This window comes from Mytilus edulis, chromosome 10 (genome assembly GCF_963676685.1).
Source record: "Mytilus edulis chromosome 10, xbMytEdul2.2, whole genome shotgun sequence".
In the NCBI taxonomy this organism is placed as follows: domain Eukaryota; kingdom Metazoa; phylum Mollusca; class Bivalvia; order Mytilida; family Mytilidae; genus Mytilus; species Mytilus edulis.
This window is the reverse complement of record NC_092353.1, coordinates 19000773-19024485: the sequence shown is the minus strand read 5'-3', so window position 1 is coordinate 19024485 and position 23713 is coordinate 19000773. Positions and strand designations below refer to the sequence as shown.

The 23713-nt window shown below is 33.0% G+C and overlaps 2 protein-coding genes across 2 annotated transcripts; one reads left to right on the top strand and one right to left on the bottom strand.

The window, feature by feature from the left end:
* Positions 1-1292: 1292 nt before the first annotated feature.
* On the top strand, positions 1293-3510 carry LOC139492375 (uncharacterized). Its single transcript, XM_071280582.1, has 3 exons — positions 1293-1479; positions 1592-1663; positions 3001-3510. Exons 1-3 carry the CDS (start codon positions 1323-1325, stop codon positions 3477-3479), a joined length of 708 nt encoding a protein of 235 aa, XP_071136683.1. The 5' UTR covers positions 1293-1322; the 3' UTR covers positions 3480-3510.
* Positions 3511-6485: 2975 nt separating this feature from the next.
* Positions 6486-23166, bottom strand: LOC139490562 (UDP-N-acetylglucosamine transferase subunit ALG14-like). The gene is made up of 5 exons (XM_071277408.1): positions 23034-23166; positions 15152-15300; positions 14485-14607; positions 13823-13882; positions 6486-6748 (listed from the first exon to the last, which is right to left on the bottom strand). Exons 1-5 carry the CDS (start codon positions 23089-23091, stop codon positions 6578-6580), a joined length of 561 nt encoding a protein of 186 aa, XP_071133509.1. The 5' UTR covers positions 23092-23166; the 3' UTR covers positions 6486-6577.
* Between the last annotated feature and the right edge of the window lie 547 nt (positions 23167-23713).

Sequence of the window (23713 nt, the reverse complement as noted above, 5' to 3'; positions counted from 1 at the left end):
AGTTATTGTAGTTGATAGAAAATTATCATGGACACCGATAAAACGTTTTTGTAGTTGATCATACCGTTGTATGTTATGGTACATTACTTATAACCGTAGACAAACATTGATTTCTATATATATATAGTTACTTCACAAAATGTTTTCAGCTCAGTATGTGCTATAATTAGTGCTTAAAATATGAATGTTATATATTTACCGCCATGACCAATAAGTTTGCAAAGAAAAGCTTATACGTGTATACATATGGGTATAATGAATCTCCATTATCATCATTATGATTGTTTGAAACGAACTAACTGACAATCTTTATTTCAAATAAATAAATAATACCTGGATTAAATTTTGCATTTACGCCAGACGCGCGTTTCGTCTGCATAAGACTTATCAGTGACGCTAGAATCCAAAATAGTTATAAAGGCCAAATAAAGTACGAAGTTGAAGAGCATTGAGGGCCAAAATTCTTAAAGTTGTGCCAAATACAGCTAAAGTAATCTATTCCTGAAGTAGAAAAGCCGTAGTATTTCAAATTTTCAAACGTTTTGTAACCAGGTAATGTATAGATATATGACCATATCAATGATAATTCATGTCAACACAGCAGTGCTGACTACTGGGCTGGTGATACCCTCGGGGAATTAATTTTATTTACTTAATACATTATATGTACAACATGTTGTTGTCACTACAGCCTATATATGAAATCATAGACATCAGAAATGAGATAAAACGCTGAATATTTGGTGCGTCCGAACCTATAATCAATTTTTTTGATTTACCTTCATCTGGAATGCTCAAAGCTAAAATAGTTGAAAGACAAGGAGAAATAAACATTACATGAGCTATATTACCAACACAATATTCAAAAGAATATCCAAAGCCATCTAAGATTAATTTTATAAATGCCAATTGCCATTGGTGAAGCACGAACTGTTGATCTAATACCATTTGGGACTAACAGTCATCCAGTTACGGTATCGACCCAGTGCTAGTAAAATAATTAACACTTTCGAAATTTGAGGCATATGGACCGTTGACTTCATTTTTTTTCAAATTGAGAGCGACTATAATGTTAAAAGCCAAAAAAAAATAATAATAAGACATTCGAACCTCATCGGCTAATCACATATCTTTTCTTGGAAAAACATTTGATGCAAGCTAGCAGGATCTCTCATGTCAAAATGTAATTATTGTTTCATGTTTCAACTTCTGCAATTTGATACATCGATTAATGTGTGTCATTTGTATTTGTTGGAAGTATATGTGACCAGAAACTGTGCTATAGACTTCACCTTTCAGAGATACGTTGAAAGTTGACAAATATGTTTCTAGTCGTACTGGTTGTTCTTCTGGTATTCAATACAAATTGTTATGGCAAGTCTGAAAAGCCTTGTGCTTTAAAGGATCATTTAATCAGAGAGATTGAAAGTAACTTGGTGGAACTGAAGTCTTTGCATGTTCATACACCCGAATATGGCGGTAAGATAGTTTGTAATCAAGGTGAAGTCTACATGTTTATGTGTTTGTGGTACCTCTCATTTTGCTAAATATCCTAAATGTATTTAATCAAACTCTAAAACAATCGTTTCAGGACATCATGGTGAAACGTATATAAGATGGGGAAAATCCAGTTGTCCACAGAAAGCAACACTGGTTTATGATGGTAATTCTATTTTATAGTTAATTGAAAACACATATCCACGAATAACATTCAATTTGTTTTTCTTATATTATGATCATAAATACTTCATTTCATTCATATTTTCACCACTAAAATCACTTATTCAACAATTTCAGAACATGCAATTTCTTTATGTTTGTGTTATTCCATTTAAAACAATTATAATATTAATTTAAACCAATTACTATGCATTAATAATTACATTAGATGTATGGTTAATTATAATTCGTTACTCTGATTGGCTACACTGCAATCTCGCGTTATTTCTTAATCAACTTCTTTACACAATAAAATTTGTCACTCATGATGCCACGAGGTTCCACAATAAAGTGAACAGGTAAATTAAATAAAAACTTGATAAAAAATCGTGTTATCATGATCCTAGCTATCAAAGGTGCCAGGATTATAACTTTATACGTTAGACGCGCGTTTCTACATAAGACTCATCAGTGACGCTCGGATCAAAATAATTATAAAGCCAACAAGTACAAAGTTGAAGATCATTTAAGACCCAAAATTCCAAAAAGTTGTGCCAAATACGGCTGAGGTTACCTATTCCTGGGATAAGACAATCCTTAGTTTTTCGAAAAATTCAAAGTTTTGTAAACAGAAAATTTATAAAAATGACCATATAATTAATATTCATGTCAACACCGAAGTGCTGACTACTTGGCTGGTGATACCCTTGTAGACGAAACGTCCATCAACAGTGGAAAAATGTTATTATAAAAAAATGTAATTATAAGTATTGAATGCTTCTTTTTGTAACTTCAAAGGGTTGTAAAAGCGTTGACCGTGCGCACAATTTTTAAAATGTACTTCGGTCAACGCTTTACCAACCCTATGAAGTTACAAAAAGAAGTAGTCAATTCTTAAATAATACAGTACTGGAAAGAAATCGAAAGAAATATGTTTGATAAGAAAACAAAAAGCGTTGGCACCAAATGGTATCAATTGAAATGTATATTTCAAATCGCGCAGTGTTCATCATTGCAGTGGGTGTGTAAGGTTTTAAAATAATGTGTACGAACTTTGAATTTTTAGACTAATACAATCGTGGTTCTGATTATGTCACGATAGTTTGATTTAAATCCGAATAGATTGACAAGATTTGTTTTACATCATTCTGAAGATAGTTATCTGGAACATATATTGATACTTGTATTTACTGTTTCTTTTTTTAAATATTGGTGTTGTTTTGTACAAATTTTTAGTCGTTTATATATTTAATTTGTTTGATATCAAAATAAGTTGTACGAATTACATTTTTTTTTCATTGTCTCTCTACTTCAATGATATGTAATGGTATATTTTTGCAGGATATGCTGCCGGTAACGATTATAGCATTGGAGGATCGGGTTCAAATTTTCTGTGCCTACCAAAGAACCCGGATTGGAAAGAATATACAAGCGGAGCAAATCGCGGCACAGGTCGTATATTTGGCGTTGAATACGAAATATTAAACCATAAACCCTATCAAAAGAGTTTTCACAATCAGGACATGCCATGTGCAGTGTGTTTGACAGCTAGATCTACGGTTCTGATGGTTCCAGGAAAATTAAAATGTCACAAAGGCTGGAATAAAGAATTTTCGGGTTATTTGATGTCGGAAATGAGCACTTCAACACGTACACCTTCGGAATACATATGCGTAGACGAGAAGTTGGAGTCCTTTCCAGGTGGTGCGGCTGATCGAAATCAATGCGTTGTTTTTCCAGTTGAAGCTGTATGTGGGAATTTGAAATGTCCCCCGTATGTTGGTGGTAGAGAACTTACTTGTGTTGTCTGTTCCAAGTAAATAATATAAAGCCAATAAAATATTAGAATTGTCTTAAAAATCTGTTGTATGATTATTTGTCCTTTCACTAACTAATTCAAAGTTGAGTGACTCCATAATGAATCGATCATATTTACCCCCGTTGATGTTAAATGAGACCACAGATAAAGTATGCTCCACGTCTCGACTTACATTTAGAAGTTGGTACCGGAACTTCATTTGACAAAAGAGATGATTTCAATTTCACCTTTGTTAACCTTCTATTTCTATGAAGAATTATTCCAGCAACACCCGGGGGCATATACTCTCCGTTACTCCTATATTATGGGCTTGCGTTCCATATTTGATAGTTTTACAGATATTTAACACAGATGCATGCCTTGGTGAATACAATACTTTATTATCTCAAAACCAATACAATCAAAAGTACTTTGAATTAATAAATGTCATGGACTTTAACCTAAAGTTCACCATTGAGCGAGTCCTTTTAGGATATATAACTCCTACAATTACTATGTTTTTCTACTCCCCCTGGCTTTCATATGTTTGTGTTTAACCGTTCTTGATCAGGGTAAATCTAGAAAAGCGCTTCTTACCAATATAAATTATATTAAAATAAAATAGAGAATGAAAATTGGAATGTGTGAAAGAGACAACAACCCGCCCAAAGAGTAAAAACAACAGAAGTCTACCAATGGGTCTTCAACAGTGTGAAAATCCCGCAGACGCAGGCAAACTTCAGCTGGACCCTAAACAAAAATGTGTACTAAATTAGTGAAAATGGACGTCATACTAAACTTCAAAACACAAATGAAGAATTATTTTCATCTGTCTTGTTTTGATGATATGTTCTTTCTCATAAGTCAATCAGTATCATAATTAATTGTTTTGATGATATGTTCTTTCTCATAAGTCAATCAGTATTATAATTAATCATAATTATAATCAAACAGTGTTCCTCATTACCCTACCTGTATATTTTGCTATATCCCGTTCTGTTCGAAAAACTATAGATTTTCTATCCCGAGGGTATCACCAGCCCTGGTCTCAGCATTTCGGTGTTGACATGAATATCAGTTATATGGTCATTTTTATAAATTTCCTGTTTACAAAAGTATGAAGATTTCGAAATACTAAGGAATTTCTTATCCAAGGTATAGATAACCGTAGCCGTATTTCATTTTAGAACAACTTTGTGAATTTATGGTTCTCAAAGCTCTTCAACTTTGTACTTGTTTGGCTTTATAACTTTTTTTATTTGAGCGTCACTGATGAGTCTTATGTAGACCGCGTCTGGTGTATTAAATTATAAGCCTATTGCATTGCCAAAACCTTTCAGATTTGTTTGGACGCTTAATTCTCAACTTTGCACGAGAAATTAAGATATAACATATATATATATATATATTAATTAATATTAATTAAGATATGTGCATGGACATCCCGAGTGCAAGAAACAGCAATATTCCAAGTCATTGTTTGTGAAAACTATCATTGATTAAAACCACTTGAAGATACTGTTGAGCTTTCATCAAATGTTGGGAATTTCTACTCTCACCGTTGATCCATCTATTGTGTCCTCTCCTTCAGGCTATTAAGGGGTTATTAGTGTCTACAGTGTATCCAGATTGAAACTCAACATGCTGTGATACTGTTGTAGGAACTGAGATAAACATAACAAAAAAGAAGGGCATAAGATATAAGTTTTCAATTTTATCAAATCAATAAAATTATGATGCAGCTCATTTTTAGAATGCCTGTAAAATGAACCATAGTTGTCCAATACCTAGTACTATTTACCTCAGAATATATGACCATAATGTATGGCAAGCCGTTTTACTATTTATTTGAATTTCAAGATATCTCCTATAATATATAAGATATCTCCTTTAATATATAAGATATCTTATATAAGTTCATTTTTATAAGATATCTCATATATTATACAAGATATCTTTAATGTTATATGAGATATTATATAAGATATCTTTAATGTTATATAAGATATCTCATAAAGTTTATATGATATCTTATATACTTTATAAGATACATGTATCTTATAAAGTATATTAGATATCTTATAAACAATTTTTATATAAGATATCTTATATAATTTATAAGATATCTTATATAGTTTATAAGATATCTTATATAGTTTATAAGATATCTTATATAGTTTATAAGATATCTCATATAGTTTATAAGATAAGATATCTTATAAACTATATAAGATATCTTATAAACTATATGAGATATCTTATAAACTATATGAGATATCTTATAAACTATATAAGATATCTTATAAACTATATTAGACAATTGTATGTGTTTTTGAAAAAATGTTTTAATCCTATTTTTCTACTTTTAGCCATGACAGCCATATTGATTGATGTACCATTCTATAATAGACCTATTTACACTTGTATGCTTATTAGTCGGCCACTAGATAAAATCACAAATGTTCCTATTAAATTTGACATCACTTTTTTTTTAATTCACAATTTTAAAAGTGATTGTTGCTTGACTTACTTCAGTTATTCGGAGCAGATATAAGGTCAGTTGTAGACAAAATTCAGCTTAATTCAAATAGTGAAAATAGGTTTATTCACATACTATTGGATAGACATCCTTAGAAAAATCGTTTGGTATTACAATGATTCAGTTGTGACCTTAAATATTTAAGAGCAATAACTCCTAAAAGGCATCTGATAATTTTGACACTATGAAATGCAGGTAGCTCTCGTTATTCTGAACACTTGTCCCACTCCAAATTTATTCTACCTATTATGGTTTTCAACATCTATGAGAATAACTTATATTTTCAACTTATGTATTGCTTTCAACTGTGACATCCATTTAAATGGATAATAAGTAATACAATTTACTATTTAAGTGCATTTCAAAAAGAATTCTCTGTATTATATACGGAAATTTCACAAAAATTTATAGAGAAATTTCCAAGTTACTCCAAGTTGAAATATACCAATACAAACAACAAGATGTCCATACAATTAAAACATGTCATCATTCAGGGCATAGATTTGCATTTTAATGGTTTAAAACATAAATAAATTGTGAATTTAACATTTTTTAATAAATTATAACGCAGTTTTCCAGGTTTATACAATCCTGCCAATATATTTTGTCCTTGGATATTGTTGCTGCAATGAAGGCCATTGGACAAACATATGATCCACTATATAATACAACAGTTTTGCTGATAATGATAGAGTCTCAACCCTACAAATACTTTCAACATATATCATTTGTGTCTTCCCAAATGTGAAAATCTGAAACAAAGGAAAAATGTTCAATGAAAAATAATTAATTTTTGTGGTGTACTTAGTTCTATATATTTATTCAAAGATACATACAAAATAAGATAAAATAAAAGTTAATGAAACTGTGTAAATAAAAATACTAAGAATACAAACTTATAGTTATATTGTAAAATAAATACATAGGGATGTGCTTCAACAACCAAAATGAGAAAAGTGTAAAATTACACATAACTGTGTTTTAAACTAATGTTTAAACAAGAGGCTGTCACAACGACAGCAAACCGGATTTATTAACATTTATTTGTGTCCTGGCAATATCACAAGAACCATTACTGATGAATGGTGAAAGTGAAAATCGTCAATATCAAATTTGACCTCCATTTCGTCATCAGTATCAACATATTAAAATTTGAAAAGCTTAGATTGAATGGTTCATGAGTAAATGCAACAACGTGAATGGAAACGCCATTTTACGATCTTTCAAGAACCATAACTCCTGAACCGTAAAAGTCAGAATCGTCATTATTGAACTTGACCTTTATTTTGTCATCAGTAACAACATATAAAAATTTCAAAAGCTTTGGTTGAATGGTTCATGAGAAAATGCACGGACACGACTGGAAACACCATTTTTCAATCTTTCAAGAACCATAACTCCTGAACGGTAAAAGTCAAAATCGTCATTATTGAACTTGACCTCCATTTTGTCATCAGTAACAGCATATTAAATTTTCGGAAGCTTTGGTAGAACAGTTCATGCATAAATGCACGGACACGACTGGAAACTCCATTTTTCGATCTATCAAGAACCATAACTCCTGAACAGTAAAAGTCCGAATCGTCATTATTGAACTTGACCTCCATTCTGTCATCAGTAACAACATATTAAAATTTGGGAAGCTTTGGTAGAACAGCTCATGCGTAAATGCACAGACACGACTGGAAACTCCATTTTTCAATCTTTCAAGAACCATAACTCCTGAACGGTAAAAGTCAAAATCGCCATTATAGTGGAAGATATTAGCAAGCAAAATCGAGGGAATTGTGCAAATGATGATACAAGCATGAAAATTACCACAAAGCATCATTATTATATACTCTTTAAGAAATAACTGCTGGCCATTAAAAAAAAAAAAAAATTTCAAGATGGCCACAGCCATTTTCTAAAATGGCTGTTTTCTTTAGTTTGAAAATACTGATTTTTCTGGAAAACTTTTCTTTGAACTTCTTTTAGTAAAAACCAATTACCTGGTTAGGTGGATACCTTCCTTACATCACAAATTTATTAAAAAATAATATTTGACATATCCAGTATTTGCACATGCGCGAAAATGTAACAAAATTCTTTCAAAAACATTTGATTTATTTAACATATATTTAGTGTTTTTGGAATTCTAATGATATTATGAATTTTTCAAGGTTATGATACACATGTGTTTGACACTTTTGCGCATGCGCAAACTATTTATAGACATCAAGAGCGATTTGAATGCACTACCAAGCATTTCTTAGGTATTCGATGGTTAAGGTGAAAATGTGGTTAATCCCGGAGAAACATCAATTGTAACTGCAGATCAGCCACTTTTGGAAATGCCTAATCAAATTCAGTGGGAATGGCCTGATTTGTAAAGAAAAGATAAGTGTATCATCATGTTTGGTGGATTGCACATTGAAATGACTTGTTATAAAACTCTTGGTGATATATTGCGTGATAGGGGATGGACATTTCGTCTTACTGAAGCCAATATTGCAACACCAAGAACAGCAGATTCTTGTAATGTATTTTTAATGTACCTAGAACTAGACAGGCGTATTAGACAACCGCATGTATTTTGCTTGAATTGTTAATTTTGGATTATGAAAGCTCAACTTAGAATATATAATTATGTCATGACTCTGTGGCGTTCAAGGATTTTAAAGACTGGTGTAAGGAAATAGAGTCATCTAGACCACAGATTAATTCCTGGCTTTCAATTATGAATTAAGAACTTCTTTTGATTTTGGTATTATGCTCATTTCATGAGTGTGATCTCGTACTTTTCAAAAAGTCCATTTAAAGCACGAAAGCGTATTGCTTTAGGTCTTGATCGTGTAAATTATGCTAGATCGTTACCGACCATCTCGGAGATATGACTTCCCTTCCCGAACACAGGTGGCAATGGAATTTGAAAATGAAAATTTCACTGTCCGTAAGAACAGCAAATGTCTTTCTTATAGCACAATTGATCATGCACAAAAACAGAATAACGCAATTGTGAAGGGTGATGTTGGTGCCATAGGATTAACCGAAGATCCCTTTTAGACAAATGGATGGTAGCTGCACCAGGAGTCAGTATACTAGAAGATGAATTTGAAAGATCTAGTGGTTTGGGTCATTCTACAACAGACGAACGACATACTGAAAACTCTACGAAAACACAAAAGGATTTCTTTAAACAGCTTTAAAGGCATTGTAAAGTGATGACGAGTCGTCAGATTTGTAAAAAAATACTCCATTTAGGAAATTGTTGATTCGGGAACAGGTAAGATATGTAAATAAACTTCAAAATATTGGTCCAAACAAAACGAAGATCTTTTGAAGCAAATGCAAAACGAAGGAGAACCTGCTTTTTATAACCAAATAAAAAAGAACAACTTCCTATTTTGGCCACAAAATTAAACTGGAAATGTCTTTGTCAAAAACAAAGCTTGAGAACCTTAAAAATGATTTCGATATCTTTTCTAGACATTTCATATCTTGTCATAGTAAGCAGTTTTACTTGGAATATTTCTTTTTCCATAAAAACTAAACTGCCCCTCCGTCTGTATCTCAGGATGTCACTTGAAATAGTGGTATTAAATCGCTGCAAATGGGTTTACTTGAATTATTCTGCGATTTTCTGATCCAAATTCGGACGCATTTATCGTTGGTGGGGCAGCAATGGTTAATCCCAGGGCACAAAGTTGGGCAAAAATATTTGATGATTATGCTAATGATGTCATACTGCCTTATATATAAGTATTCAAAAGTAGACATTTTATTTGATGTTTACTAAATGAATAATGTAAAGGCTGTGGCAAGACAAAGGCAAGGTTCTTGTGCCAGATGGAAAGTTGTTGATTCTGGTAGAACACCAAAGGTTTGTAGTAGTTTTCTCTGTGAAGATGACAACGAAACGAAATTGTTCAAGTTTCTTGCTGACAAAATTGCTTCTTAAGAGACTAACAAAAATGTGTATGTTACTCATGGTGAAAATATTCTTTGCAATTTCAATAAAGATACTTCCTATCTACCCCCTTGTAATCATGAAGAAGCAGATACACGAATGTTTGTCCATAATCGGCATGAATATGAAAAGTGTTGTAAAATGTAATTTTATGTAGTACTGACAGAGATGTAAAAGTTTCAGGAATTGCAGTAATAGCAAAATTAGATAGAACAAATTGTGGATAGGTTATGGAAGGAATAACGTCTTTTGATGGCTTCCTGTACGTGACATATCAAACGCGTTTGGTCCTTGTTTGCTGCTCTTACTTTCGTCCATGCATTCAGTGGATGTGGGACTTTGTCGAATTGTCGTGAGAAAGGGAAGATATCAGTTTGGCTAACAATGGAAGGTTTTCCAGATCATGATGTAAAGGACGTTTTTTTTTTTTTGGCTGAAGTATGAAGCGAGGCACTATGTAAATTGTTTGTCAGAAAGCAGCGGCATTGTGATGCAATTCCGCCTACAAGAGGTTCTTTTCCAGAGCACATCAAAAGATAAGTATATCAAGGAGGAGTTGTTTGGGCTCAGCCTGATTCATGTATTCTACAGGTACATGTACCAAGTCATGAGCACTGGGGTTGGATGAAAGAAGGAATGACAGTTGGAAACCAAAATGGACTTCTTTGACTGTCGTTGCATCCTCGTGTCAGGAAATTTTGAAATGCGGAGGCGAAAATACAGCTGTGTTGGTAACTGTAGATGCTACCGTTCTGGCCTTCCTTGTACGGGTTGTTGTATAGGCAACTATCAGATAATTAAAAGATAAGCAACCTGTCTTTCTAACCAAACAAGGCATTTAAAATTAACAAAGAGTGCTATCACTTGTTAATTTGATGGAAATAATAAAAATATTTTCTACGTATTTGCCGCCATTTTTTAACCGGAAGTCACCATTTTTTTTCATTTATGTGTTGTTTTGTCGTACTTAGGAACTGTTTTTAACGTTTAATCATAACTTACATTGGATTATACCTATCACACATCTTTAAGGAAATACATCCCTTGTGAAGTTGCTTGAAAGTATAAAAATTGAAACAGGAAGTCACCTTTAGTTTCATTAATGTATTGTCTAGTCCTAATTTAGGAACTGTCATTTACTTTTTATCAAATCTAAAATTGGATTTTACATATAAGACACCTTTCAAAGGTTTAACGAATTATTGCCAATTTGTAATGACGCCATTTCCGAAATGTGTGGTGGCCATTTTGAAAAATGATTTTTTTTTCTGGCCAGCAGCGGATTTTTCTTAAGTATCATTTAGTCAACCTTTATACCAAATTTCATGCTTGTATCACGATTTGCACAATTATGTCCTTAATATCTCCCACTATTATTGAACTTGACCTTCGTATTGTTGTCAGTAATAACATATTAAAATTTTAAAAGCTTTGGTTGAACGGTTCATGAGTTAATGCACGGACAACATTAGATTGGCGCCCGCCCGACAGCCCGACCACCCGCCCGCCCGCAGTACATCCCCAAATCAATAACCGACATTTTTGTCACAAAAATCCGTTTAAAAATTTGAAAAGCTTAGATTTAATGGTTCATGAGTAAATGCAACAGCGTGAATGGAAACGCCATTTTACTACCTTTCAAGAACCATAACTCCTGAACGGTAAAAGTCAGAATCGTCATTATTGAACTTGACCTTTATTTTGTCATCAGTAACAACATATAACAAGAGGCTGTCACAACGACAGCAAACCGGATTTATTAATATTTATTTGTGTCCTGGCAATATCACAAGAACCATTACTAATGAATGGTGAAAGTGAAAATCGTCAATATCAAATTTGACCTCCATTTTGTCATCAGTATCAACATCTTAAAATTTGAAAAGCTTAGGCAGCAACCATTTGATTTTCTGGGGGGGGCTATGGTTTTTTTTTCTGGACAAGTCAAAAACAATTTTTTTCTTTCAATTTTAGCATTACATATAGTGGCAGCTGAGGGTGAAACAAACAATTTTTTTTTTCTCAGAATCAAAAACAAATTATTTTTTTCTCCAAAAACTGGAAACAAACTTTTTTTTCCAAAAAAAACCATAGCCCCCCCCCAGAAAATCAAATGGTTGCTGCCTTAGATTGAATAGTTCATGAGTAAATGCAACAACGTGAATGGAAACGCCATTTCACAATCTTTCAAGAACCATAACTCCTGAACGGTAGAAGTCCAAATCGTCATTATTGAACTTGACCTCTAATTTGCCATCAGTAACAACATATAAAAATTTCAAAAGCTTTGGTTGAATGGTTCATGAGAAAATGCACGGACACGACTGGAAACACCATTTTTCAATCTTTCAAGAACCATAACTCCTGAACGGTAAAAGACAAAATCGTCATTATTGAACTTGACCTCTATTTTGTCATCAGTAACAACATATTAAAATTTGGTAAGCTTTGGTAAAACAGTTCATGTCTAAATGCACGGACACGACTGGAAACACCATTTTTCAATCTTTCAAGAACCATAACTCCTGAATGGTAAAAGTCAAAATCGCCATTATTGAACTTGACCTCCATTTTGTCATCAGTAACAACATATTAAAATTTGGGAAGCTTAGGTAGAACAGTTCATGCGTAAATGCACGGACACGACTGGAAACTCCATTTTCAATCTTTCAAGAACCATAACTCCTGAACGGTAAAAGTCAAAATCGCCATTATTGAACTTGACCTTCATTTAGTTGTCAGTAACAACATATTAAAATTTTAAAAGCTTTGGTTGAACGGTTCATGAGTTAATGCACGGACAACATTTGATTCCCGCCCGCCCGCCCGACCGACCGCCCGCCGTACATCCCCAAATCAATAACCGACATTTTTGTCACAAAAATCTGGTTAAAAATTTCAAAAGCTTTGGTTGAATGGATCATGAGAAAATGCACGGACACATCTGGAAACACCATTTTTCAATCTTTCAAGAACCATAAGTCCTGAATGGTAAAAGTGAAAATCGTCATTATTGAACTTGACCTCCATTTAGTCATCAGTAACAACATATGAAAATTTGAGAAGCTTTGGTAGAACAGTTCATGCATAAATGCACGGACACGACTGAAAACTCCATTTTTCAATCTTTCAAGAACCATAACTCCTGAATGGTAAAAGTCAAAATCGTCATTATTGAACTTGACCTTCATTTAGTTGTCAGTAACAACATATCAAAATTTTAAAAGCTTTGGTTGAACGGTTCATGAGTTAATGCACGGACAACATTTGATTCCCGCCCGCCCGACCGACTGACCGCCCGCCCTACATCCCCAAATCAATTACCGACATTTTTGTCACAAAATCGTCATTATTGAACTTGACCTTCATTTAGTTGTCAGTAACAACATATCAAAATTTTAAAAGCTTTGGTTGAACGGTTCATGAGTTAATGCACGGACAACACAGATTGCCGCCCGCCCGCCCGCCCGACTGACCGACCGGCCGCCTGACGTACATCTCCAAATCAATAACCGACATTTTTGTCACAAAAATCTGGTTAAAAACTGTAGCAAGCCAGGGGCAGGGATGTCTAGCCAAACAAATAACATATATCATTTCAGTTCTAAATACTTGAAAAAGGTAACCACTGGCGCTAACTTACATGACTGAACTTAGTCTCAATCAATGTACATGATGTATGTATAGCCTCCTGATTGTTTTTCTTGATCTCAATTGTTTGCCAATAGGGGTACTTGTCCAAATGTTCAGTTCTGTATCATTTTATAGGAAATAACATTACCTAAATCTATGTATTTCATGTATATCAAATCAAAAATGCATTAGGCATTTATCATGCATTGAAGATATGATAGGATTAAAAGAATAAAAACTATACCTTTAGTAATAGTCCAGCAAAACATAACGGTATACATGTTCCTGGTCCATTGCATAAAATCTGCAACAAATTTTTTTTTAATTTGAGAAGATTTGTAAGCTTAGTGCAAAGTGCTATGACAATGACATAGGGTTTCTTTACATCAAAATCTATCTATGAAACAGTTTGTATTTATCAAAGTTTAGTATGATATGGGGTTTATGGTAAACATTATAAGAGTTCGAATGATTGTAAATCATTATTTCAATATAATTCTTGTATGATTTGCACATCTATAAATAATTGAATTGAATTTGTCAATTTGAATTTTTCCCTTGGTTTACACTTCAATATACCCTGTTTCTGAAACTACTTTCCTAACCTTCACTGTGATCTATTCATGTGCAGTACTGTCTACAGAATCCTGTATTTTCAGCAAATAGAGTTGAAAAAAATAATTTTCATAACAGTTGTTTCTATTCTAATGCATATATAACCCAAAAAAAAATTTGGATAGCTGTATTTAATTTGATGCAGTGGTTGAATTCATATAACCAAATGTATTCCCATTGTTTTCAATGAAATATCCTAATATAACAAGAATGCTTTATCATTTATAAAAGAGGTAAGAAAGATACCAAAGGGACAGTCAAACTCATAAATATATAATCTAAAACACTTACAATTCTAGGATTGATGTAAAAAACTAAAGGAAAAGCATAAATAATTGCTACAAGTGTAGTCCATATTGATGTAAACCATGACTGTCTAACTTCTCTGCTTCTTGGAATTCTGTATATTTTATGCTGCAAAAAATTGTTGTAAAAAAATTTGTTAAGATTTTAAACTGAATATCAAAAATTGTTTTGTAATAATACATACACAGAAGTTAAGTAGGTGCCAAAAGACTGTAAACTTGTCTTTTGAGGCATGTAAATTTAGTTTTTTGGTGGTTTTATATTTTTAATAGCGAACAAATGAGAATTTCTTTGTCAACATGGTTAATGAGATTGTACCTTAGCAATGCTTAATGAATAATGAAGACCACTATCACTCAGACAAATAAACTGTATTTTTACATGTTTCGAGCAATATAGTCAATTAAGTTCATGTAGTGTAACTTCTTACTCATATTTCATGAAACGCATTTTCCCCTTAGTGAATTATAAATCAAGTATTTAGTTCATGTTTTTTTACTAGTATCATGTAATAACTCTGACTGGAAGACAAAGGTAAGGAATTTCAGAACAAATCTAAATCTGATTCCAGCAAACGAAGTTCCAAAGTATAGTGATTCAATCATCTACATGTGAATATTCAGAATTTTAGCAGCATTAAGAATTTACATACCTGATTGTTTTCTTTATTTTTCTTTGAGGATTCAAATTCTGTGACTTTGTCATTACTCATTTGATCTGTGTTTGCCATTATATAATATCTAGGGGTATATTGGGAACCCAAGAAGCTTATTAAACTCAACATTTCTTTGGTATGTCCTCCTATAAAATTATATACAATATAACATGATAAACAGCGTAAACATGCGTAGTATCATGTTTTGAAGCAAATGTTTCTTCAAAAAGTTACATCAGGAATCCAGATATAAGTATTAAGTTTGAAGCCAACAATTCTTGTCATACAGTCTCTAAACCAGGTGCTCCGCAGGGCGCAGCTTTATACGACCGCATAGGTCGAACCCTGAACAGTTGGGGCAAGTATGGACAAAACATTCAAGCGTGATACAGCTCTGAATTTGGATTGTGATCAAATTTTTGACATTACATGTTTTTTTTTTACACAAAACAAATGTCAAGATTTTACAAATCAATTAAAGATTTCTTCTTCAAACTTTTAAATCTAAAATTAAATAGTTGACACAGCATAGGTTTCCGACACAGAATGAATGTGGTCTAATGAACTTAAAAGTTTTTTTTTGCCTTTGAGCAATTCACTATGCTGTTGAATATTAATCCTCTCAAAAAAATGTTTGAAGAAATTTTCTTTTTATTTATGAAATCTGAATGAGAAAAATTTAACCCCCCCCCCTTTTTTTTCACATCCCTGTTAAGGCCTGTTTCCCTTTTTCCAAAACTGATATCAATTCAAATTTCTAATGGAGTTTGCAACAATAACTACTCTTTTAAATACATCATAAAATATTAAAATGTAAAATAAAGTGCTTGTTATCACTGAATGGTAAAGATTGGTTGGTAGTAAAAGTGAATATACATTGTTTATTGTATAAAACAATAAAAAAAACTTCATCAGCAACATTTTATATTGGCAAATTTCCAATGAAGTTATTTACATAAAGTTATTGGCAAATAAAAATAGAAAATGACATCATAGTCATGTCTGGCAAATGTCCAACATACATTATCTAAAAACATTTTAGATAAGATAAGGAAAAAAAGCTTCATCAGCAACATTTTATATTGGCAAATTTCCAATGAAGTTATTTACATAAAGTTATTGGCAAATAAAAATAGAAAATGACATCATAGTCATGTCTGGCAAATTTCCAACATATATTATCAACTACTATTCTATACAAAGAAAGATAACTCCAATTGAAAATTAATTGCTATTGCACAATATTGTGCAATTAGATATTTCTTGCTATTGTGCAATACTGTGCAATTGAAAATTTCTTGCTATTGCACAATACTTGATATGGAATCCTGATTTGGACCAACTTGAAAACTGGGCCCATAATCAAAAATCAAAGTACATATTTAGATAAAGCATATCAAATAAGCCCAAGAATTTAATTTATGTTAAAATCAAACTTAGTTTAATTTTGGACCCTTTGGACCTTAATGTAGACCAATTTGAAAACTGGACCAAAAATTAAGAATCTACATACGCAGTTAGATTTGGCATATCAAAGAACCCATTTATTCAATTTTTGATGAAATCAAACAAGTTTAATTTTGGACCCCCATTTGGACCAACTTGAAAACTAGGCCAATAATTAAAAATCTAAGTACATTTTTAAATTCAGCATATCAAAGAACCCCAAGGATTCAATTTTTGGTAAAATCAAACTCAGTTTAATTTTTGACCCTTTGGACCTTAATGTAGACCAATTTGAAAACGGGACCAAAAATTAAGAATCTACATACATAGTTAGATTCGGCATATCAAAAAAACCCAATTATTCAATTTTTGATGAAATCACACAAAGTTCAATTTTGGACCCTTTGGGCCCCTTATTCCTAAACTGTTAGGACCAAAACTCCCAAAATCAAACCCAATCTTCCTTTTATGGTCATAAACCTTGTGTTTAAATTTCATAGATTTCTATTTACTTATACTAAAGTTATGGTGCAAAAACCAAAAATAATGCTTATTTGGGCCCCTTTTTGGTCCCTAGTTCATTAACTGTTGTGACCTCAACTCCAAAAATCAATCCCAACCTTCCTTTTGTGGTCATAAACCTTGTGTTAAAATTTCATTGATTTCTATTCACTTATACTAAAGTTATTGTACGAAAACCAAGAATAATGCTTATTTGGGCCCTTTTTTTGCCCTTAATTCCTAAACTGTTGGAACCAAAACTCCCAAAATCAATCCCAACCTTCCTTTTGTGGTCATGAAACTTGTGTCAAAATTTCATAGATTTCTATTCACTTAAACTAAAGTTATAGTGCGAAAACCAAGAAAATGCTTATTTGGGCCCTTTTTGGCCCCTAATTCCTAAAATGTTGGGACCAAAACTCCATAAATCAATCCCAACCTTCCTTTTGTGGTCATAAACCTTGTGTTAAAATTTCATTGATTTCTATTCACTTTTACTAAAGTTAGAGTGCGAAAACTAAAAGTATTCGGACGACGAAGACGACGACGACGACGCCAACGTGATAGCAATAAACGACCAAAAAATTAAAATTTTTGTGGTCGTATAAAAATTGTCTTCTAAAATTTTCTGTCCTATCAATCATTAGTCAATTAAGGTTTAAAATACTGTTCTTAACATTGTTCAACATGTTCAAATAGTAAATTGGTAAATGTTTATCCGTTTTAAGACTGTCTTAGATGAATAGCTATTCCAATTTTTCCACACCAACATGTGGTTTTTGTTAATTTTTTATGTTTTGTAGAAAAAATTATTTTATCCATCATGTTCATAGAACATTTTGTAGAACAAGGACAATGTCACCGCATATTAAAGTGCACATTGTTGCTGAAAATTTTTGGCGTTTGTCCTTATTTTGAATTATATAAAAAAATAACTTTTAGAGGCATCGCAGGCGTAAATCTATGGGGGGGTTCCAGTTTTTTTGGACGATCAATGCATTTGAATGGGGACATGTAGTTGGAACCCCACCCCCCCCTTTTTTAAATGGCTGGATCCGCCCCTGCATCTGGTTTTATTTGTACCTTCAGAAATTTCAAATATATATGTGAAGAAAGGTTTTCCATATAATCATATGCAAAAACTAAATTGCAAGCATTTTAGTTTCAAAAATAATTTTGGTATCTGTTAACCATTTCTACATTATCCCTAATCCTCTTATCCTGATATCAGAATCCCCCGCTTTTGGTTTTTAACAATAACATTCAAATTAAATGGTAGATAAGCTAAACTAGCACCTTTTAGTTTACATGATTAAAGCTGTCATTTCTTTTGTTGATTAAGTAAAAATAAATGTATTGTTATATATATCTAAAAGTAATGTTTGGTAATATAACCTTTAGAAGAGATTTTATGCTGTCAATATTTAGTGGGATTAAATGTTCAAAAGTCGAAAAGAAATAGTTATCATTTTTTATGAAGGACTAAATCTGATCAGACATTCATTTATTTTGAAATTGTCAGGTAAAACAATAACAAAATAAGGTATTTTTCAGATAATGGGTTGATGCATAGCTAGATTTAAGAACAGAAAATTAACATATAATAGTTACAAAAAACTTGTATGCCTTTTTGGTAAAATTGCATTTTGTTTCATTGAGAAGTTAAATAACACATATGACTTCCATTTGTTGTAACTTAATATAGACCTACCCTGCAAGGGCTGTATAGCCAGTCAAGGTCGTTAAAAACTTCCATTTGCTGTAACTTATTATATCGACCGTGCATAACCAATTGTGTCAGCTCTTCAAACCCCACATAGCAAAAATAAATCAAATGATGAGGGTTGAGGAGCTGATCTAAAGGTGCACCTTATACTTGTCAAATTTGTTTTTTATTTAGTGTGTTTTCAAAATTCTCTGATGTTAGCGAACATACACATATATTATGTAGTATAATACCTGAAAATTTTCATTCATGAAATCTTTCATACATTTTACCTTCCACAAATGTTCCAGGTTTTGATCTTTTCAACATGTTCAATGGGACCTCTAAAAGGATTCTTATTATCCTCTAATTGTTCAAATATTTGTTATACACTTTATTGCTATTTGTCTGCCATTGCAGAACAACACATGTCCATTATTTTTTTTACCCTCGATAGATACTATGTAGAGAAATTATTGTTGTATGATTTCAATAGTACAAGTGATGCAAATTCTCCAGTAGAGTGTTTTAGATTTCCAAATACATCTTTAATATGGGGCCATAAAAAAGAAGGTGTTTGTTTGCCCTAACCCTACCTACCCAGAAAATAGCTGCCTACGAAAATCTTTTATTGTCCTATGGGAAAAAGTTTTTTTTAATCAGATAGGCATGAAGACTAATGAACATCTGACACTTCAATTTATCTTTGCCAAAGAAAACTAAAGAAAAAAATACCTACCTACATGTACCTACCCACATTCTCTACCTTTGGGTAGAGTTTGTGCAACCAAAATATTTTTAAGTGTGGCCTCGCTATTTGTACGCCATTACTGGACATCACAAAGGTTCCCGTAAAAAGTTAAAGTGATAATACAAAATATCACAATGCCGTGCAATTCAATGGAAAAGTGATTGTTATATGACGTCAATATTTCAAGCAGGGCAGAATCTCAGGTCAACCGGGACAGATTTCTAGGTAACGAAAGGTGTTTAGTGATTAAAGTCCAACAAGTTTTATTTACTACAAGGTCTACATTAATACATGATACCATATAATCCAAAAAATTATAAATCATGTTACCAAATTCAAATTCATTTACAATTTAATATGTAAGCCCAAGCTGTTTTTTCTAACATCATAAACTCCCTATGTAAATTACACCCATTTAAGCATCTATTATTTATATAATTTTATTGTCACTAACATGCACAAGATACACACATCATCGTCACATGTAATTAAGATAAGCTTATAAAAATAAACAAGTTAAAAGCAATATCTGTATATACATGATATATAACTTTTTTAAAAGTCACAACAACAACAAAAAACATATATGTATTAACAACCTTACACATAGTGTGCTGTACATAGTTATATAAAGCAAATCAAAAATTCTCCACAAAATTACCCTTATATATTCTCTAATATTTATCATGTTTATTAGAGGTGGTCCTGTCTATATGAAGCTTAATATACAAAGAAGAAGATGAAGTTCAGTTAACTGCTAGTAGTCTGTTGTTATTTATGTATTATTGTCATTTTGTTTATTTTCTTTGGTTACATCTTCTGACATCAGTCTCGGACTTCTCTTCAGACTTGAACTGAATTTTAATGTGCGTATTGTTATGCGTTTACTTTTTTACATAGGCTAGAGGTATAGAGGGGGTTGAGATCTCACAAACATGTTTAACCCCGCCACATTTTTGCGCCTGTCACAAGTCAGGAGCCTCTGGCCTTTGTTAGTCTTGTATTATTTTAATTTTAGTTTCTTGTGTACAATTTGGAAATTAGTATGGCGTTCATTATCACTGAACTAGTATATATTTGTTATGGGGCCAGCTGAAGGACGCTTCCGGGTGCGGGAATTTCTCGCTACATTGAAGACCTGTTGGTGACCTTCTGCTGTTGTTTTTTTCTATGGTCGGGTTGTTGTCTCTTTGGCACATTCCACATTTCCATTCTCAATTTTATTACTTATAATAGTTATCAAAATTACCAGGATTATAATTTTATACGCCAGACGCGCGTTTCGTCTACATAAGACTCATCAGTGACGCTCAGATCAAAATAGTTAAAAAGCCAAATAAATACAAAGTTGAAGAGCATTGAGGATCCAAAATTCCAAAAAGTTGTGCCAAATACGGCTAAGGTAATCTACTCCTGGGGTAAGAAAATCCTTAGTTTTCGAAAAATTCAAAGTTTAATAAACAGAAAATTTACAAAAAATGACCATATAATTGATATTCATGTCAACACCGAAGTGCTGACTACTGGGCTGGTGATACCCTCGGGGACGAAACGTCCACCAGCAGTGGCATCGACCCAGTGGTGTAAATAGTTATCAAAATTACCAGGATTATAATTTTATACGCCAGACGCACGTTTCGTCTACATAAGACTCATCAGTGACGCTCAGATCAAAATAGTTAAAAAGCCAAATAAATACAAAGTTGAAGAGCATTGAGGATCCAAAATTCCAAAAAGTTGTGCCAAATACGGCTAAGGTAATCTACTCCTGGGGTAAGAAAATCCTTAGTTTTCGAAAAATTCAAAGTTTAATAAACAGAAAATTTACAAAAAATGACCATATAATTGATATTCATGTCAACACCGAAGTGCTGACTACTGGGCTGGTGATACCCTCGGGGACGAAACGTCCACCAGCAGTGGCATCGACCCAGTGGTGTAAATAGTTATCAAAATTACCAGGATTATAATTTTATACGCCAGACGCGCGTTTCGTCTACATAAGACTCATCAGTGACGCTCAGATCAAAATAGTTAAAAAGCCAAATAAATACAAAGTTGAAGAGCATTGAGGATCCAAAATTCCAAAAAGTTGTGCCAAATACGGCTAAGGTAATCTACTCCTGGGGTAAGAAAATCCTTAGTTTATAAAATTGAGAAAGGAAATGGGGAATGTGCCAAAGAGACAAAAACCTGACCATAGAACAGGTCTTCAATGCAGCGAGAAATTCCCGCACCCGGATGCGTCCTAGAAGGCTACATGCATCAAAAAGAATCCATGACAAGTCGCCCCACTGGCAAGTCGCCCCACTCCTAGTCGCCCCACTTTTTCACCAACTCGCCCCACTTTAAAAAAAAACGCCCCAACCTGGATCACCAACTCGCCCCACTTTTTAAAAAATCGCCCCACTTGTGAAATGTGTTAAATCCCGTTAATATTACTCCTGAAAACTCGCCCCACTGAATGGAAAACGATAAAATCTAGATTAACATAAAGATGTTATTCCGTGAATATTACTCCTGCCAACTCGCCACACTTGAAAGAAAACGATAATATCTAGATTTATATTATATTATTAACCAGGATGAATGTAGTAATGCCAACTCGCCCCACTTATGGAAAAAGATGTTATCCCGTTGTATATAAGTTAAATTCCGTAAATATTACTCCTGCCAACTCGCCCCACTTATGGAAAAAGATGTTATCCCGTTGTATATAAGTTAAATTCCGTAAATATTACTCCTGCCAACTCGCCCCACTTATTTGCTATCCCATTGAAAACCTTATAGAAACTTCTTATATTATTCCTTTTTTTTAATAACCTGTTTTGACTACTTTTACTAACAAAAACACGACACACGCTTATGGTAAATGAATGAATAGGCATTCTCTTTGATATTTACTTGAAAGAAACATTTGCCTTTCTCTGATTGCTCGTTAGTGTTGAATTATTCTAAATTCAGAGACAAAAGTAATCAATCTGGTAATTGCTATGATAACAAATTGCTGTTAATTGAAATCCGTTAAGTATTATGATATATTGCATTATGATACAATTAACAGGTTTCTTTTCAATTGTTATGCAAATAACTAATCTTAAAAAATAAAGTTATTCTTCAATAATACGAAAATTATTTTTAAGTGGGGCGAGTTTTTATATTTTAATTTTATATCTAAATATTACCGTTTTCCATTAAGTGGGGCGAGTTGGCAGGAGTAATATTAAACATGATTTAACCAATTTCACATGTGGGGCGATTTTTTAAAAAGTGGGGCGATTTGGTGAAAAAGTGGGGCGACTAGATGTGGGGCGACTTGCCAGTGGGGCGACTTGTCCTACTTCCATCAAAAATGAAGGCGAACAAACTATGTGGACGAAGGGACCACATATTACCCGCATCAATAATCTAATTAGTGTTGGCTATAACTTCTTTCTTGTCATCATTGTGTTATATGAACAGTATATAATTACTACCTGAACCAATGACAATCATCATTGATGTTTTCCGAGTTGCTTTTTCTTCGTGTGGCATCGTTGGACACCAATGCGATAGGGGAGAGAAACTAACTCAAGCAGCTCAATTCCATTTCGCTGAAATTATGATCATACTAACATTTGCTACTATTATACTAGATAGTTATAGAATATAAACATGTCCCAGTATGCATTATACCTGTTATTTAAGGGCCAACTGAAACCCATAGCCCCCCCTTTTTTTTTTTAAAGAAAACAAAACGTATTTAGAAAAAGGGTCACAACGGGTTCATTCTGTACTCGGTATAATATAATCTTCAACTCCAACAGTGATTTCTCACTAAAAGTTTAGTGAGCTCAAAATCAAAATGACAGCTGCAAAGATAAAATAAAATTGAGAATGGAAATGGGGAATGGAAATGGGGAATGGAAATGGGGAATGTGCCAAAGAGACAACAACCCGACCATAGAAAAAAACAACAGCAGAAGGTCGACACCAACAGGTCTTCAATGTAGCGAGAAATTCCCGCACCCGGAGGCGTCCTTCAACTGGCCCCTAAACAAATATATACTAGTTCAGTGATAATGAACGCCATACTAATTTCCAAAGAGAATACTTCAATAAGCACAAAGACAAGCCTATGCCTCTCAGAGAGAATCAACGGCAGTGGGAAAAACTA

Excerpts from the sequence above, each read along its gene's own strand:
- LOC139492375 (XM_071280582.1), top strand. The coding sequence starts at position 1,323 with ATGTTTCTAGTCGTACTGGTTGTTCTTCTGGTATTCAATACAAATTGT. Across the intron at positions 1,480-1,591 it reads TCATACACCCGAATATGGCG|GACATCATGGTGAAACGTAT; the intron begins GTAAGATAGTTT and ends CAATCGTTTCAG. Across the intron at positions 1,664-3,000 it reads AGCAACACTGGTTTATGATG|GATATGCTGCCGGTAACGAT; the intron begins GTAATTCTATTT and ends ATATTTTTGCAG.
- LOC139490562 (XM_071277408.1), bottom strand. The coding sequence starts at position 23,091 with ATGCCACACGAAGAAAAAGCAACTCGGAAAACATCAATGATGATTGTC. Across the intron at positions 14,608-15,151 it reads AAAATAAAGAAAACAATCAG|CATAAAATATACAGAATTCC; the intron begins GTATGTAAATTC and ends AATTTTTTGCAG. Across the intron at positions 13,883-14,484 it reads TTTACATCAATCCTAGAATT|ATTTTATGCAATGGACCAGG; the intron begins GTAAGTGTTTTA and ends AATTTGTTGCAG.